We start from the raw sequence: 19,278 nt of genomic DNA on the forward strand, positions 1-19,278 counted from the left end.
ACAAGCCCATTGCATAAGTATTTAATAAACCCTTGTTGATTTTGTCTGATTAAACATACACACCTAGGAAAAATTTAACACAGAGGCTTGGAAGTTTCTTTGTTATCATTAAAATAAACTACTGTTGGGTAATTATGATGTACGACCAGTAACACCGACTAGTAATTAAAAAGCTTCTTGAATTTAATCTATGAGGAAAGGCTTAAAGGTGAAAAAACTCAAGACGGAATGATGAATGATTGACATGAAGGCTTTACGTAAGTTAGTAAATATTGGAAAGGTAATTTGGATCCAACTCATGGAAGGCCTCAATTATGAAGATAAGGAGCTTCCACTAAATATTGTAGTCAGTGATAGGCCATTAAGGATTTTTAAGAAGAGGAGTGAGTTGTTGAAAGACATCATAGTCCCATGATTAAATTAAAGTGCCGGTTTCCTTTGATATGAGGAAAATGAATCTTGCTACTCTGTAAAAGCTAAAACAGACTACCTCAAGTCAGATTCCAAATTCTTGTCTCTGTTACGGATTTACTTATTTATAGGGAAAATGGGCATGGAACAAGTTTGAGAAAAACCAAGTTTTTTCCTTTTGAACACAGTGTGTGCCATAGACAATGACAATTGGGGCTGGAACCAGGTTTAGATTTTCCACTTTGGTTAGTGAGTCAGAAAGTAGTAAAAAAAAAAACAAAAAAACCTCAGCCAGTCATAAGACCAGACTCGCTGTATCTTTGCTTAAGGGGGGGAAGGGGGGGGGAAGGGTAACAGATGGCGTTGCCATTTCATAGGCTAAGTTGACAATATCATTGGGTTTCTCTACTTGATTCTCTAAAGAGGCATTTCATTTATTCCAGAAAACCTGAAGAAAGGGAGGAGAGCAATAATTTCTAATCTACAACTAATTTAACTTAAATACAAACAAACTAAGCAGAAAATCCAGAGGAGGAATCAGGAACTTACCTGTTCTGCTTTTAGTGTCAATTCAATAAAAATCTGCTGTAGTTTTTCATTAACAAAATTGATGCAAAATTGTTCAAAGCCATTTTTCTGGAAGATAAAAGAAACTGATCATTTTATTGTCAGGCTATTTTAAAAAGTCACTTCTGGAACAGTGAGTGCAGGTCATTTCAATTCTATAGCAGTATATAGCATAAAACTCTATCATTTGAATCTTAACAAAAAGACATTAGAAGTCTGATTTCTCACAGGTTTATTTGCATTTATGGGAAATGAATGAAGTAAAGGAATAGATAGTGCTTAGGAAAAAAAAGACTAGCATAGATCTACACTTATTGTTTCATTAGCTAGAACCATCTTTTGGAATCCCAATGAAATATTTTGCCCTTCTCCCTACCCATTTATCCATTCTTCTCCAGTAACTCTTACCTGAAATATTTCAAAGCCATAAATATCTAGGACACCAATGTTGTATTCTTCATGGTCTTTCTCCATTGCTTTATTGATGGACTAGACAGAAAAAAAAATGACAAAACTGTAGTCAACAACTTTTCCTTCAGAAAAACAAACAAGCCTCTCTTTCTCTATGGAATAGGAAAATTTTAGTTCACTGGAATCTCTCTCTCCACGAATATTATCTTTACAGCAGAGGACCTCATTTTGACATTCTGCTTTTGGCTCACAAAAACTCTTCAGATGACACTAATACCTTGCCTTCATATAGAACTTTTAGGTTCACAAAGCACTTTCTTCACAACTCGGTGAGACAGGGAGAGCAAAAGTGTTATCATCCTCATTTGGGATTGAGAAAACTGAAGCAAGGAAATGAAGGTAAGTTCACACATCTAATAAATGGGAGAGCCAGTTTATAAAAGCTAGGTTCTCTGGCTCCAAACCTAGTGCTCTTTCCTCACCACATGAAGTTGATATTCCAAATGGCAAAATCATTCAAAACAAAACCAAAAAACCACATATATGCTCTAAAATAGAAAGAAAGAGGAAAAGTCTGAGCCTTCTTTATGATGAAAGACATTCAATTTTGGCATGTCTAATTTCTTCTCTAGAATTCTTTAACTTGGAATAGATTCTGATCTGGATTAATGTCATTGGAAATACACCTGAATTCAGGAAGGTATATAATAGGAATTATCAGTCCTAGACACTGTCTAGGACTATAAATAAAAATATGACTTTCAAGATAAGGCTTTGTTGATATTCAGGAAACAAAATATTCTTTTGGTGATTTATTGTTCTTAACTTTGCATTTTTCTTGTTTCAAGTTGATACCTCTGAAGGGCTAGAAGTCTAACAAAGAAACAAAAGGACTCAGGAATCCACTTAGATCCTATTTCTGGGTGTGGCCAACCTTTCAATAGACTTAGCAATTGAGAACCATTCAGGAGATCACACAATCTATGTTCTGGGGAGAGGTTTATAGAGTCAGCTCATTTTCCTTGTAGCAGATAATCCAGATAATCTGATTAACATAGCTGCATCACCACCAAAATAACTGTTGAGAAATTAATTTAGCTCTCCAGTGACTCTGGTATTGGGGGATGAGGTCCCAAGTACTAGTGGTTTTTAGGAGTGAAAAGGCCCATCACATTAATTTATTTTACTCTTATCTGACGGTGCTCTGGTCCTAATTCAACCAATTGCCCATCCTGGTGGAACTCATAACCGTATCAATTTGGAGTTATATGGCTTAGGGCTCAAATGAATCCTGGAGTGGAGGACATACATTAGTGAGGAGGGGGCAGTTAGGTGGTTCAGTGGATTGAGAGCCAAGCCTAGAGATGGGAGGTCCTGGGTTCAAATCTGACCCCAGATAATTCCTAGCTATGTGACCCTGGACAAGTCACTTAACTTCCATTACCTAGCCTTTAATGCTTTTCTGCATTGGAACCAATATACAGTATTGATTCTAAAGTGGAAGGAAAAGGTTTTAGTTAGTGAGGAAGAAGGGCATTCAAAGTGAAAAATGAGTATTTAATAGCTTTATAATAAAGAAAAATTATCTAGGAATAAATGACATCACCCCAAAGAGACTTAACTTGTCTTTACTTACATCTACTAAGTAATCAAAGACTCGAGCATGCAAAGCCTTGGCAAGGGCATCCCTGGTGTAGCAGGCTTGCTCTACATTCAAAGTCACATGAATAGACTCTGACTTGCCTCCCCATTTACTATCCATTTGCCGGCTGGTCAGTTTTTCTTTTAGTCGGTCTTGGTTTATCCCCAGGAGAAAAGCAGGAAAGGCCAAAACTGTTGAAACAAACACATTTTCTTATTTTTAAAAATGAAAATATTATACTGTTCACCAGGATGGATTGATTGAAAGATCTCCCAGCTACACAAGGTTTAAAATATCTGGGAGTCAATATTCGTCATATACATTTACAGATTTAGTGCTATAACAATCAAGCTATCCAGGGAGTACTTTATAGAATTAGATAAAATAATTTCAAAGCTTCTTTGGAGAATTAAAAAGTCTAATGACTCTAGGGAAATGATAGGGAAAAAAGTAAGAATGAGGGGGAAATGACAATTCTGTACTTCAAATGATATTATAAAATAGTAATCATTGAAACTACTTGGTACTAATTAAAGAATATAAAAGTAGATCTGTGGACTAGATGAGGCCAAAAAGAATAATAATAAAAAAATGAACTCAGTAACGTAAGTTTTTTTTTTAATTTATTTTTTTAAACCCTTAACTTCTGTGTATTGGCTCCCAAGTGGAAGAGTGGTAAGGGTGGGCAATGGCGGTCAAGTGACTTGCCCAGGGTCACACAGCTGGGAAGTGTCTGAGGCCAGATTTGAACCTAGGACCTCCCTAGGCCTGACTCTCAATCCATTGAGCTACCCAGCTGCCCCCAACATAAGTTTTTGATACAAAAAGAACATAAACCATTAGGAAAAAAGGAGAGTACTTTGGCCCAAATTATGTTTAGATTAATATATTAATACTCTGTACTACAATAAGCTTAGAAGGAGCATGACCTGAACATTTAAAGACCCACATCAAAAAAATTTAAGAGAATGAAATCAGGTAACTTTAATAGTTAAGGCTATGAGAAGAATTTTTAAATAAATGCAAGTTAGAGTGATTACACAAGTAAAAATCGGCTCATGTGAGTAAAATATAATTTAACAGCTTTTGCACAAATAAAACCAGTACAGCTAGGATAAGGAAATGTGTTATTGGGGAAAAAAAGTCTCTGCATAACTTATCTCTGCTAAGGGCCTACAATCCAAGGTATAAAGGGAATTAACACAAATATATACAAAGATGAAGGTAAAGGAAATCTTGAGAAAAGACATGGGAAATATGAGATTCATCCAGAGTATGACAAGTAGTTTGATAAAGATTTATAAAGTGATATCATGTGAAAGAAAAACAAAATGGCAGACTGGTGCTAGATTTTGGGGTCCTTAAATACCAAATTAGGATTTGGAATTAGATTAGTAATGGAAGCACATTGAAATTTTTAAGATAGGAATGAAAATAAGAGTCATGTATTGAAATCAATTTGGTAGCAATGTTAAGGCTGGAGAGAATGAAGGAGGGCAAAAAAGTTAGAAAGCTATTATAATGATGTGGGTAGTACAACTGGAGAGGAAGTACTAGATGGAAGATGTTGTGGAGTTGGGAATCATAGGGCTTGGGAGCTGATTGGGTTTGGGATTGGGTAAAAGTCACAAATATACAGAACCAAGAGGAGACAAGGAAGAATATGATGAACTGAGGCATAGGAAGAGAGACTGTGGAAGAAATGAGAAGTAGAAAAAAATAGGTTATTACCCATATTATTAAGACAATATATAATAATCACACACCCGCAATATATTAGATCTCCCTAGCATGAAAAAAAACAATGAAGGGTATCATTCACCCAAAAAACATAGCACAGATTTTGCCTACAATTTGGATCTCACATTTTATGCAACTGAGATTAGAGAAGTGCTTCAATCCACTTCCTGGAAAATTCATGCCATATTTTGCCATTACAAAGTCCATGGTTATAGATCTATAATTTCCTAATGGCTGCTATGCCCTTCATATTCACATAAAAGATCTCTTTTACTGTGATTATGTGTGTGTATACAATGTGTGTAAGTATATAATTATGCACTTATAATAAGTTTTACGGAATATGAAAATTAAATTATTTTATTTAAATTTATAATAATAATTCCCATTTATATGGCAGTAGAAGGTTTGCATTTCATTTGATCTCAGATCAACCTTGAGAGGTGGGTGCAATCATTATTCCCATTTTACACATGAGGAAACTAAGGCTCAAAGTATTGCCCAGGGTCACATAGCTAGTAAACATCCATGGTAGAATTCTGATTGTGATCTTCCTGACTGCAAATCTAGCAGTCCAATCTAGTGTTCTGTGTAAGTTTCCTTAATCAGAGCTCCAATAGTGGTCAGAATTTGCAGAAAAATACAGCATAGCAAAATTCCATTTTTATTTAAATCTTTATAATTTTAATAGTGGAGCAGAATGATGCATGTAAACTTTTTAGGTTTTTTTTGGGAGGTTTTATGTACCTAATATATGAATATGAGAAATTGGAGTGGGTGGGGCAGGAATACTTTCATATTTTACTTTGCATCATGAGGGCAGGGCACTTCTTCCCAATAGAATTTTAAGTATAATTGCTTATTTCCATTTTTCTGGAAATATATTTTTGTGAAAAACTCTTGGATCAAATTCATCTAGGACAAATTGTGTTTCATCTGACTGGGACAGTTTCCTGGCATTTTTTGTTGACTTACCATTTCTGAAATATGCAGGATATAAAATTTTTATAATATAATTACAGTAAGGTTCCATTGGTCAAAGGTCAGAGGGACCAAACATTGCCAGTTTTAAGGGGAATTTTGCTTTTCTAGGCTAATCAGGAGATTGTGGTGTTGGGAGAACCCCAGAGCTTCCTATTACAGGATAGTTAGGAGGAAGTGTGCTGGATACATTAGTGAGGGATTGTTTGATCCCATCCCACCATCAGCTTCAGTTAGGGAAATTCTCCAGTAGTTGCCAATGCTGGGTCTTACCCAGTTGGCTGAGGAGGTCACTTCCTCCTATCATCAGTGAGTAACAAATCATTTCATTTTGGCTCAAACATGAAGACAAATAATTGCAGTCTCATGATTTTATTTTGGGGTATAAATAGGATGCAAATGTAACATATCTTCAAAGCCAAGAAAAACACTGTTATCTTTGTAAAAATCATAATGAACCTCAAACCCAAGATATTGTAAGTATTAGTGACCCTGGAGAATACTTCTGTTATCTGCAATATTTCAGTATTTGTGTGTACATGTGTGTCTCTGTGTTGGCATAAGTTTTTATGTATGTGTACTATATGGAAAAAAACGAATCCAATAAAGGAATACTCTCATTTTCTACCTCTTAGCCATACTGCTATACATGAAATGTGGCATATCTGCTTTATCAAGACTGATATCAGAAATTAGGGAATGAGCAGTATTTCCTCTTTTATCAGAAAAAGAAAAACAGAAAAGAAGCCTTATTTGGAATGGAAATATCCCCATGCCTAATTTTCCACTGCACTGTCAGCAATGAGTAGGATACTATTTATTTCTAAATTTCTAAATTTATCATCCTTGAAGAATGCTGATATGCAAAGAAATGTTTTCTTGGGTGGTTAAGGGATGTGGGTTCTCTAACAAGACTGAGGAGTCATCTACTTAGGAAGCCTCATGTTAAAGACCAAGAACATTTAAAAATGAAAAACTCAACAGCTTCCAATTCAGAATTCTAGGTGTGCTCCCCAGTAGTTTTGGATGGATTGAAAGTGTAGGTAACTAGTGACTTTGTACTACTGAAGTGCCATTTCTTTCTATACATCAAAAAATAACCATTCAAGTTATTCCCTAAAGAAGGTCATTACAAGCAGACAGACCTGGGAAGATGCACTTCTCTCCTTTCTTTGACTATGGATATAAAATAAACGCATATACCGCCAAACACAATTGAGATGTGTGATACTTTTACTGACTTGCTTTTCCTCCTTTTATCTTTATAAGTTTTTACTACTAGGAATGGTTTGCTGGGTAACGGATGGGAGGAAGTATGTATTCAAATAATAGTTAAATATAAAAACTAAAGGTAAAAAGATAAAAATTTTAAATGAAACTTTTTGGATTCTTCACATCCACTTTTAGCTCTCCTCCAATAAATGGGAATAAATGATGTGAGTGGATGTGCAAAGAAACTTTGCTATGCTAATTTTTACTTGACCACTCAAAAATCCATACCAAATGGTGTTGTGTTATAAGCTATGAATGAATGTATAGCAATCCTAATTATCATTGTATTCAGAGGTTTTGCAGGTGAATGTAGGAAGCTAAGGTTTTCACCTGGAGATTATTCCCTTTCCTTCATCCTACAACGAAGTTGCTGTTTGTATGCATGGTGAAAGTAGGGGAAGTAGGCCATGCCCTTCCTCACTCATCATGTGAATTCTTCTGACCATTCCAGAAAGCACCATGGAAATATGTTGAAAAAGCAACTTAAATATCCCAATCCAGAGATATCATTGTAAAGCATGTCCCCAAAAGAGGACAAAGAGAGCAAAGATCATATGTATATATTCAGCCAAATATTCACTTGTGTAGTGACAAAAAATTAGAAACAAAATAAGATCACTGAATGGGGAATGGAAAAGAAATTGTGGTCCGTGACCATAAGAGTAGAATACCGTTCCATAAGACAATGAATATGAATAATTCAGAAAATGGGGAAGACTTGTATGAATTGATATGCAATAAAGAACCAAGAGAATAATAATGCAGCTAGAAAGAATAAAAACAAGAAGTGGAACAAACACTAAGAATAATATTAACCATGTTTGACCTGGAAGAAAGCATAAAAAAGTTCACTTCCCTCCCTTTCTTTGCAAAGGTTGGGGACTGTAGATGTGCAGTGGTACATAAACTCAGATTCAATGGATGTGTGGGTTAATTTTGATGAATTTCTTTCTTAATCTTTGCTATAAGGGATGGCTTGCTAGGTATGGTATAGTAAAGGAATATGTTAGGAAATGAAAGAGACATAAAAAAAAAAGATGTCAATAAAAAATAAACACTGAAATCGTGAGCTCCAATGCCTGCTAGGTAAAGTTGCTGGCCATTTCAGAACAGTTAAACTGTATACATTCATTCAATCATATTTTCAGAGCCACCTACACTCTTCACTCTCCACAGCAGCATAATTGCCAACTTCTTTAAAGCTGATGTTCCCCAAGTGGAGTACTCCAGCTACAATCTGTAGCACCAGGGCCTGCTCTTCTGCAAAGATCCCAATCACGTTCATTGCATGCTACAAAAGGAAATGTTCTGAGTTACACAAACAAATCATATTCCCCATCATTTCTTCAAGTCAGTCATAAACAGAATGAGTAAGTTCAGGTTGAGTTTTAGAGAAAAAAGGCGTTGGGTCTATAAGGGAAAGGATGTAATTTGTCTTAATGGCTTGATGTCATGTTTAGAAAATCTTGGAAGGGTGTCAAAGTTAGCAAGCTCAAGCTGGCCCCTAAGAAGAGTTCATCTGCTGCTTCCTTTCCTGGTCATAACTGGAATGATACTCAATGTACCATTCAGTGATACAATGGAGTGAATTTCTTGATCTTTAGCAATCTAGTGAAACTTATGGATCTCTTCTCCAAAAAGTTTTAAAATGCATTAAAAAAAATACTTAGGATTACAAAGGAAACCAATTATAGTGAAATGAAAAGAAATTAGTATGTGGGTATGGGAAATGATGATAGGTATTCCAAGAATTAGGCTAATTGACCTTTAACTCTTAGCCCTCCCATCTGGATAGGTGAGTGACTCATGTGGCTCTCTCTATCAAACTAGAGTGCTCCATGCTACTTTCTATTGTGGCCACCTACTCCTCAGTTCTCCACACCTACCAGTCCCTCCCAATCCTTAATCAGATCAGTATAGCTCCTGTTATTGAATAGGGTGTGTCAATCTATTCTCCATTTATCACCCAAGAAACTTCCCTAACAAACTAGTCCTGAGAGGATAGAATATAGTAGAATACATAAAACTGATTGTTCCCTGTAGGTCTCAAATAATTAAATCAATCATGCCTTAGATATTAGGTAAATTATCCACAAAACTATTTATCCCTCAGCTTCAGAATAAGGGCATGACCAAATCTAAAATTTGCCTCTTCTCTCCCTTTGTCATACTGTCCATCTCTGCCTCCCATGTTTCACCCAGGAGAACCCTCTCAGTTGTCTAATTGTCATAAAATTCTAGTTTTATAAAAATTTTTCTTGTTTGAGAGTAATTTTAGGATGAGAAACTTGCTGCCTCCCCGAATCAAGAGAGTGAACTGCTTGGAGAAGGCACCATGAAGATGCCTGCAGAAATCACACACTACACCAAAAGATCCAGAATGAACTTTGGGATGTAGTGAAGTGGGGGGTTGAATGCATTTATTCTGAATGTAAACTCTTATGCCAAAGGGGATTGCCCCCAATTGGCTTTTTGTCAATGCGCCTAATAATCATTGGTTTTGTTCTCTTTCTTTTTTATTTCCCTTTTATCTCCAAATTATTGTAATTTCCTCTTAGAACATGCAATGTTGTATGTACCACTAGTTATAGATCTTTAGAGAAGTTGGTTATGTGTACTGATTCCATGGGGAAACTAGACATGTAAATCTGGGAGATTTCTATGTACTCATTTTCCCTGGGAATCACAGGGGGGATTGTGTAATTAGGATCTGTACCCTAAAACTGAAACTCCCAGCACCTCATGTTAGGTGCTGATGTAGGGAGGATATAAGTTTTGTGTAGCCCCACCTCTCGTTCTCTTGTCTTCCTTTTGGGGCTTTGGTGGAGTGGGCTTTTACACAGGCAAGGAGAACGTGGTCTTAATTTTGTTAAACAATTAGGTTTTTTTTACTTCTATTTCCTTTTTATTTCTTCTACTCATCCTCAATAATAATCCTCAAGTGATTATTAATAAACTTTATAAAATTAATACTAGGAGTTGCTGGATATTAATTTAAGTCCTACACAGACATGGTTGACCATTCATACCAATGTTTCTTGAAATTCACGCCTATCATCGATGTCATCAACTTTATAGGATCCTGAAAGGCTCAGGTAGTAATAGTAGTCCATACTTGTGATGCCGAGGCTGTGTTTTTGCTCTGCAGAAGCACCTTCAATGAGCTACAGTGAGAAAAGGACATGATAGATTAATGTATACTTGAATCTTGGATACATTCTCTTCATCCTAAAATTACATGGAATCTAAGTCATGGAAGGGCCCATGGAGGCCATCTAGCTAACCCATGTCTGAACAAGAATCCTTTCTAAAATAAAATCAGTTGTTCCTTTGGGATTTGCTTGAAAGAAAATTAGGAGGAACCCCTAACACTCAGGCAAGATTACTTATTTCAGCTTTGAATAGCTCTATTTATTAGGACAATTTCTTCTACATTAAATACACCCATTTTCCTCTTTGCAATTTCTACCTCTTGCCCCTAGTTCTGCCTGTGAGAGCAATAAGGTAGTATAGTGTATAGAGTACCCACCCCGGAGTCAGGAAGATTCTGCTTCCTGAGTTTAAAACCAGCCTTAGACACATATTGGCTGTGAGACCCTGGGCAAACCACTTAACCCTGTTTGCCTCAGTTTACTCATCTGTAAAATGAAGTGGAGAAGGAAATGGCAAAACACTTCACACTTCAATATCTTTGCCAAGAAAACCCAAAATGTGGTCACAAAGAGTTAGACACAACTGAAAGGAATGAACAACAAAAGCTGCCCTTTGAGAACAAATAGGACTATCCTATTCTCTTTTTCATGTGACAGTCCTTTAAGTACTTGAATATAATCACTTCTCCCACTAAGTGTTCTTTTCTTTAGGCTAAATGTATCCAATTCCTTCAACTATTCTTCATACAACATGACCTTAGAACCCTTTACAATCCTACTTGTTCTCCTTTGGATGCTTTCCACTTTATTGATATCCTTCCAAAAATATAGTATACATAATTGAATGTTATGCAAATATATTTTATTGTGCTTTTAAAAGAATGAATTTAAAAGTGGCCCTAGCAGGGTATAATTCAGTGGAATTACCAAATCCCACTTTCTGGACACTATATATTTCTTTAAGGGAGATTAAGGTGATATTAGCATTTTCAGTTGCCTTCTCACACTGCTGATGTAAAATGTGCTAGCAGTATATTAAACTCTCAAATGTGTGTTGTTGAGCCTTGGCTTTCTAATTCTGCATTTGCAATGCCTACTTCCCAAGCATTAACTGTGGTACTTATTTGTCTAGATCAAAGGATCAGATACTTGACCCTCAACACTCTGAAGTGTGGCCTGAAGCAGATTAAACTTCATTGGGAAATATTTAACAAAAATCAATAAAATTACAATAGTACATAGATAATGTTACTTTGAGGTTGTCTAAGTCAATATGCAGCCTGTGGAGATCCTTATATATGGTTTAATGGACCCATTTCTATTTGAGTGTGACACAACTTGTCATTCTTTTGGCAAAAAGTTATGTATGGTAAGGGACAGCCAGGTGACTCAATGGATTGGGATCCAGGCTGAGAGACAGGAGGTCCTAGGTTCAAATTGACCTCAGACACTTCCTAGTTGTGTGACCCTGGACAAGTCATTTAACTCCCATTGCCTAGCCCTTTCTACTCTTCTGCCTTAGAAACAATACAGAGTATTTATTCTAAGACATAAGGTATGGGTTAAAAAAAATTGTGTATGGCCTTGTGACATTTCTTCTCCTTTCATTTAGAAGAATTTAAATCTGAAATTATTTTCTAATTTTTTTGTATTTGTATTTTGCCTCTCCAGATAGTTTGTGACTACTTTAAAGCAAAGACTTCATCAAGTCTAACACAATGCTATTCATTTATAATAAGGGTGAATCCCCTGACTATTTGCATTTGTAAGAGTATTTGTTGCTTGTATATCTACATTCTCCAGGAGTCCAGCAAGACCTAGGCAAAATTCATCTGGAAAAGAAAAAGAAGAGGAAAAAAATTTCATTAAAAAAATATTCTAACCTGATAAAATATGTGAAAACTCCGTTCTCCAGGATTCCTCATCACCACCCTAGATTTTTCCAGAAGGAAGTTGGAGATCTTTCCACCATCTGGTTCTCCACCTGGACTAAACTGGATTTCAAAGTATTTCCCCTGCAATAAAGGATTGTTTTGGATTATTTTGAAGGTTAAAGACTATTTTGAAGAAAGAACAGAAACACCAAGTCTTTAGCTGGCTCATGATACTGGATTATTTGAGGAAATTGATTAAGTGAATATATTTTTTGAGTTACTCCACTCCCAGATCATAGGATTATAGAATTAAGGTTGCAATGGACTTCTGAGACCAAACTCCACCATTTTACAGATAGAGAAAGTGAGGTAGGTTAAGTAATGCTCAGGGTTATCATAGCTCACATAAGTGAGGCAGGATTCAAATGTATCTTCCTTACTACAAACCTAGCCACTCATCCCACTATATCTGTCTTTGGATCTCCTCACCTTGTCCTCTGAAATAATCACCCATTTTCTGATTCAAGTCATTGCATTTTATATTGAGTAATTCATCTATATCCTTCTAGCCTCACCAGATCAATATATACTGTATTTATTCACATGATATACCTCCCTATTCCTCCTCAAAGACACTTTAATCCTAAAAAGGGAAAGGATGGAGCAGATTATGAATTGTCATTGCCCAGATGATGGTGAACTATGGCAGCTTGGTCAACTGATAACAGAATTTGTCCTTGGCTAGCTTTATGGCTGTTATCTAGAATACTGCCCTTAGGTTTGGGATAAGATAAGAGCAAATAAAAAAGGGAAAACAGTACTGAGCATAACATCTATTAAAGGAAATGGGTTTTTCCCTCAAAACCCAGTTTTGTCCCCTTTTATATCACACCTATCAAGAGCAGTTAACATAAGTAAAGCGCTTTGCATATCTCAAAGTACCATATAAAAACTAGCTTTTAGTAATAATAATAATCATGATAATATCCAAGAATATAATAGATGGAAGAAAAGCAAAAATATGGGACCCCTTAAGTAATTAAAGTGTTGGGCTAATCAGTTTTTAAGGGTACTGGAAACCTTATTAACAGACTAGAATTATACTTTATTCATCTGAGCATAGAGAATTATCACCTAACATTGTTTTTATGAGAGAAGAATTCCTTTAGCTATATAACCCTGTAGTGACTAGCCCAAACTTAAAGGAATCAATACGAATATTGGTTCCAAGACAAAAGAGCAGTAAGGACTAGGTAAATGGGGTTAAGTAACTTAGCCAAGGTTACACAATTAGGAAGTATCTGAGGCCAGATTTGAAGCCAGGTTCTCCTGACTCCTGGGCTGGCTCTCTCCCATGGAGCCACCTAGCAGCCCCTTATTACCTCAGTTTGATCTTAAGCAAAACCAAACAAAACAAGAAGCCCAGAAAAGAAAATGTATTTCAACAGACTGCCATAATGAATCACAATTATTTCAGGAAGAACCTTCAAAGATTTAAGTTTTTTTTTTCTTTCTCAAGAAAAAAAAAACAACTTGTACTTTTTCTTCCTAAAATGGCATGCGGAGAGGGTAAATATGCAAACAAGACCGTCACAGACACTTGGCCACTTTCCTAAGTCAAGTACAATTTACACACTGGGAAAAGAGGAAAGAAGGCTTACTTCACTGGTTTTACTGCCAGGGTGGCCCCTATGGGGAAGGCAGGCTGTTTTGAAAAGAAACGTAAATTGAACAGGCTGGTAAAGTTTCAGCATTTCTTTAAAAGATTGAAATAAAGCTATCAAATACATAAAATAATATATAAAAACAGTATGGGGGAAATTGGTCCATATCCTGGTTCCCCACTTCTCACCCCAACCCCTGTTTCCTCCCCTAACCCAGCCCTGGCCCCCTCCAGACTTTCTATACGTCAATAGAGTACAGGCCCCAAGCAGGAAAAAAAACATTATGATGTGAGGTAAATATCTCAAATAACATTGAGCTGAGGGGAGCGAAAGGGCATTAGACTGACAGGCATAAATCATTAGGGAATGGGAGAGTCTTGTGGGAATTTCACAGGGCTCTTTTTGAAAGTTAGAAACTTCCCATTATACTGATTTTTTTTTTTGAAAAGATGACTTTTCTCCTTAAAAGTCTCATTCATTCATGAAAGAGACTCAGAATGAGTCTTCTTGGCTTTTCCACAGTACGTCAGGGCCAAGAATAAACTATAGTTCAGATACTATCTAAACCTCAACACGATACATTGATGTTTTTGAACAGAGGGTTCTCTATCAGAAATGACTTTATTTGGGAGACAGCAGTACAATGTAGCAGAAAGAGCGATGGCCCTTTTGAGTTAGAAATCTTGGGTCTGAGCATGGGCATTGCCATGCCACTGTGTCACCTTGGGTGAGTCACAGCTCTGGACCTCACTCTGGTTTTCTATACAATGGGGATGATAATAATAAAAACAATAACTGTGCCCACTTGTTTAACATTTTAATGTTTTCAAAGCACCTCCCCCTTCCATATTTGGTCATTGAAACCCACTTTATCCTACACTTCCTACTTCAAAGTACTGTGAACCATTTAATCTAACCATGGTGAACAAGAATCCCCTCTAATAATAGTGAGGATGATTTGGCATTTAAATAGCACTTTACAAATATCTCATTTGATTCTGAAAAGACCCTGGAAAGAAGGTGTTATTATTATCCCCATTTTACAGCCGAGGAAACTGAGGCTAACAGAGGTTAAGTGACTTGCCCAGGACCACATAGCTAGTAAGTGTTTAAGGCTAGATTTGAACTTAGGTTGTTCTGACTCCAGAGTTAGCCCTCCATCCACTGTGTCACCTAGCTAGAGCATCTTGTATAGGTGGTTAACCAGCCTTTGTTTAAAAGACCTCCAGTAAGGAGGAACCCACTACCTGCTGAGGCAGCCCATTCTACTGTGGGATACTCTACTTCCCCCAAAACAAAAGTTGCCTATTTGTAGCTTCTACCAATTGCTTTTCATTCTTTCCCCTGGGGCTGAGTGGAACAAGTCTATTCCTTCTCCCCTGTGACAGGTTTTTAAATACTTAATGGTAGCCATCAAGTCCTCTAGTTCATGATGAGTCTGTTGGCTGGAATGTATCTAGGAAGACTCAAATGAGAGAATATCAGGAAAGTATTTTGTAACGATGACTTTTTGTATAAGATATGAGCTGCTATTATACAAAGGGCAACTAGGTGACCCAGTGGATAGAGTGCCCAGCCTGGAGCGAGAAAAACCACTTCAAATCTAGCATCAAGACACATCCTAGTTGTGTAACCCTGAGCAAATCACTTAAACCTGGTTTGCCTCAGTTTCCTCATCTGTAAAATGAGGCAGAGAAGGAAATGGCAAATCACTTCAATGTCTTTGCCAAGAAAACCTCAAATAAGATCACAGAGTTGGACATGACTGAAATGTCAGAAGACAGAAAGTCCAACTCCTTCATTTAACAAATGAAATAGTTCTAGAGAGGTTGAATAGCTTGCCCAAGTTTATACAAGTTGTAAAGACCAAGTTAGAATCTGAACCTGGCTCTTGTGACTCCAAATATAACACTCTTTATGCAACATATAGTAGAAAGAACACTGGCTCTGGAGTCCCAGGACCTTGGTTCAAATCCTGCTTCTGTCACTAAATGTGTGATCTTAGGCAAGCCATTTAACATCTATGGATGTCAATTTCCTCATCTGTAAAATGAGCTGGAGAAGGAAATGGCAAACTGCTCCAATATCTTTGCCAAGAAAACCCTAAATGGGGCCATGAAGAGTCAGACCCTCCTGAAAAGTGCCTGAAGAACAGTATTATTAGCCAAAAGAGAGAAGCTAATACTTAACATCCTTAAAAACACTATCAGAAGTCCTGGATTCAAGTCACACTTTTGACACATACTACCTCTGTGTTATCCTGGGAAAATCACTTATACACACCTACCTCTCACCCTCCCAAACCCCTTCCACCCAGGCTACTTTATAAGAAAATAAGTTGTAGATCAATTATAGACCTGCATTAGAAGAGTTTCTACACTGGAAATTGTTTAGTGAAATAACATGTCTATACAACTAGCCTACAGAAAGATTTTAACTCGATCAAAAAGCTAGAAGATGCATCAATATGAAATCAGCCTTCTAGACTGTATAAAACATCAGACTAGGGGCACCTGGGTGACTCAGAGGGTAGAGAGCCAGATCTAGAGTTGGGATGACCTGGCTTCAAATCTGGCCTCAGAAAATTCCTAGCTGTGTGAACCCTGGGCAAGTCACTTAACCCCCATTGCCTAAGATAGAAAGTAAGGGTTAAAAACAACAACAACAAAAAAGAACCCCATCAAATTAGACTATTTTACCTCCAACAGGTAAAAGACAACCTATAAGGTTGTCTCAATTACTTAAAAATGTGATTCCATAATACAGCTAGACATTAAATACCAAGTATGAAAATATTTGCAGGTAAGACAGCATAGTGGATAGTACTAGGCCTGGAGTCAGGAAGATCTAAGTTCAAATCTAGACTCAGTTTGCTCTAAAGAAACAATCTGTGAACAAGCACAGTGAACAAGAGTGCTGGGTCTGGAATCAGAAAGATATCTTCCAGAGTTCAAATTTGGCCTAAGACACTTATTAGCTGTGTGACTCCGGACAAGTAATTTAACCCTATTTGTCTTGGTTTCCTCATCTATAAAATGAGTTGGAGAAGGAAATGGCAAACCACTTTAGTATCTCTTGCCCAGAAAACTCCAAATGGGGTCCTGAAGAGCTACACACATCAAAAACAAATGAACAATAAGAATTAGGAGAAACAAGCCCAAGGGCAAATAAATACCAAGAACTGGAGACAGGACGCTGTTGTGCTGTTGTGCTGAGATTGACACTGACAGCTAGACAGGTTCTACCAGATACCCAGGTAGAAGAGAGATTCATTCACCCTTCAGTGCTCCCCAAATAAACATCCAGGCAACTAAATCTGTCTGGCTTAGTGGTAAAGCCTACTCTTTGTGATAAATCTATTTGACAGAAAAATCAAGATTGATTTATTCTTCCCTTCAGGCCCAATTTGTTCTCTTCACCAATTCTGATTTCCTTAATGAGGCTTTAGGCTCAACAAAGTTCTGAAAATGATCTCATTTACATAACGAAATGCCAACACATGAGTACAATCAATGTGCAAATGAAGCTAACCAAAAGTTGGATCTGGAAAGGGAAGAAATAATCGAGGAGGATGTCTCCTGAGAAAATGAAAAGGAAAAAAGTCAGATTTTCCATTTGGGATGGAAAGAGAGCCCAAACCCAATTCAGAGATGTCAGAAACAGAAAGCAAGTTTTGGTTGAATAGAACTATTTGATTGAGTGGTTAGGAATAGACTTACAAATCTGCTTGAGTTGTTGTTCCGTACAGTCTTGGCATTTCCAAAGGCCTCCAATAGTGGGTTGGATTGTAGGATGATGTCCTTCACATGCTAAAAATGAGACACAAATCAAAACACTTGTCTACTCAATTCTTAATTATAAGGCATGGCTTATTGGGTAGGCAGTAGGTTAGGTAAGAAGTAGGATAAAGAAGGAAAAAAAGCAAATGCCTGTTAATGTGTTTTTCATTTTCTATTGTTTTAAAAATGTATCTAAGCCTGAATAGAATAGCAAGTTTTCTTTCTTTAAAAAATTTTATTATTATTATTATATGGTATGTTTCATCATGAGTATCCTAAAATTACAGTTGGTCATTTGGTTGCTAGCGATACTAAATCTTTAAAAGTTGTTTGTCCGTATGATATTGTTTCATGATATAAATTTTTCTAATCATTTCACTTTGCATCGGTTCATATGGATTTCTCTGAAACTATCCCCTTCATCATTTCTTACAGAACAAAATTATTCCATCACATTACTATACCATAGTTTATTTGGCAATTCTGTAATTAATGGGGATCCTTTCTGTTTTCAATTATTTGTCACCAGAAGGAGCTGCTATCCACAATTTTTGTAATCAGAGGTCTCTATTTTCCTCTTTCTTTGGGATATAGACCCAGTGGTGGGAATACCAAAATATCTCAGTTCATTAAGAAGAATGGACGAAACTATTGGCATTAATATAGAATTTATTCTTGAAAATGGCTTTCTGACTTTTGGGATCTAAGATGGGGGACTATGGAATGCTCCAAACTTGCCCAAACCCATCTCATCCACACAAAAGAAAAAAACTACTTAAATCTGACCTTTCCTAAACTTCTAGCTACTATTTTCATCATTTGGTTTTCTATTCATTGAAAGATCCACTAGAATAGGTCCCTAGCTAGGAAAAGTGTGATTCAGAGGAAGGAATACTGGCTTTGTGGAGGTGGGTAAAAAGACCTAGGTTTATTTCCCAGCTCTGATGCTCCCTACCTATGTGATTTACAGTAAGCCATTGGTCTTAATTCCTTCATCTAGAAAATGAGAGGGTTGGAATCAGGAATATCAAGAGTCCTTCTGATTCTAAATATATGATCCTATGAGATGAGAATATACTGGCACATCACAAGTTTTAGCTATTAAACCTCCAAGACTACTGAAACTGCCACACTTTATTTTGAAAAGAATTTTTGGGAACTTGAACAGCTCATATTGTCCTCTTCTGTTCTCTCCCAAGGGACTATATTGTCATTAGCTACCCACTTGCTCAGTGATTTCACTGGCATTGTAAAGTATGGGTCCTTTTTATCCAAAAGCTGAAAAAGCCACAGTTTATGGAATCTATAAAAGCTGATCCCTGATCAGGCAAAGAATGGAAAGTCCTACACTAAAAAAACTGAATTGGCTTCCAAAATCCTACATAGCCCTATGTCAATTTGCGTGGTGGTGTATAGCCTCCCATCCTGCCCATGAGACAGCTCGATAGGCATTAGTTAATGCTGATGAGGTATCTGAAACAAAAATGAGTCATTTCTTGTTCTTTTAATTATTTACAGGCTATGGACAAATATGTTCCAGAAATAACAATTTTCTGCATTATTCTTTCACTTTGCTACTGACTAATTCTAAGTCAGGAACCTCGTATCGTTGTTTTCATAGAAAAACAGGAAGAAAGGAATCTTAAAAACTACAAATCTGCAGTCTAGCAAGTAACAAATAAACTATTAAAATCATAAAATTATTATTAATAGTAGTCTCAAAAAATGGCAACAAGGGATATCCTGTGGGAGGGCAAAGTGGTCCTCAAAGGTTATGTCTATACC

General features: G+C 36.7%; 1 protein-coding gene across 1 annotated transcript in view; it reads right to left on the reverse strand.

Moving 5' to 3' along the window:
- The window catches only part of MYO1E (myosin IE), a 175,700-nt gene that overhangs the window by 109,019 nt on the left and 47,403 nt on the right, over positions 1-19,278 (reverse strand). The window contains exons 6-12 of the mRNA XM_044660107.1: positions 17,434-17,523; positions 12,060-12,191; positions 10,054-10,188; positions 8,183-8,315; positions 3,026-3,222; positions 1,387-1,467; positions 961-1,047 (exon numbers count right to left, since the gene is read on the reverse strand). Of these exons, the coding sequence (XP_044516042.1) occupies positions 961-1,047; positions 1,387-1,467; positions 3,026-3,222; positions 8,183-8,315; positions 10,054-10,188; positions 12,060-12,191; positions 17,434-17,523 (855 nt within the window). The remainder of the gene's footprint in view (positions 1-960; positions 1,048-1,386; positions 1,468-3,025; positions 3,223-8,182; positions 8,316-10,053; positions 10,189-12,059; positions 12,192-17,433; positions 17,524-19,278) is intronic.

This window comes from Gracilinanus agilis, chromosome 2 (assembly GCF_016433145.1).
Source record: "Gracilinanus agilis isolate LMUSP501 chromosome 2, AgileGrace, whole genome shotgun sequence".
Classification (NCBI taxonomy): Eukaryota; Metazoa; Chordata; class Mammalia; order Didelphimorphia; family Didelphidae; genus Gracilinanus; species Gracilinanus agilis.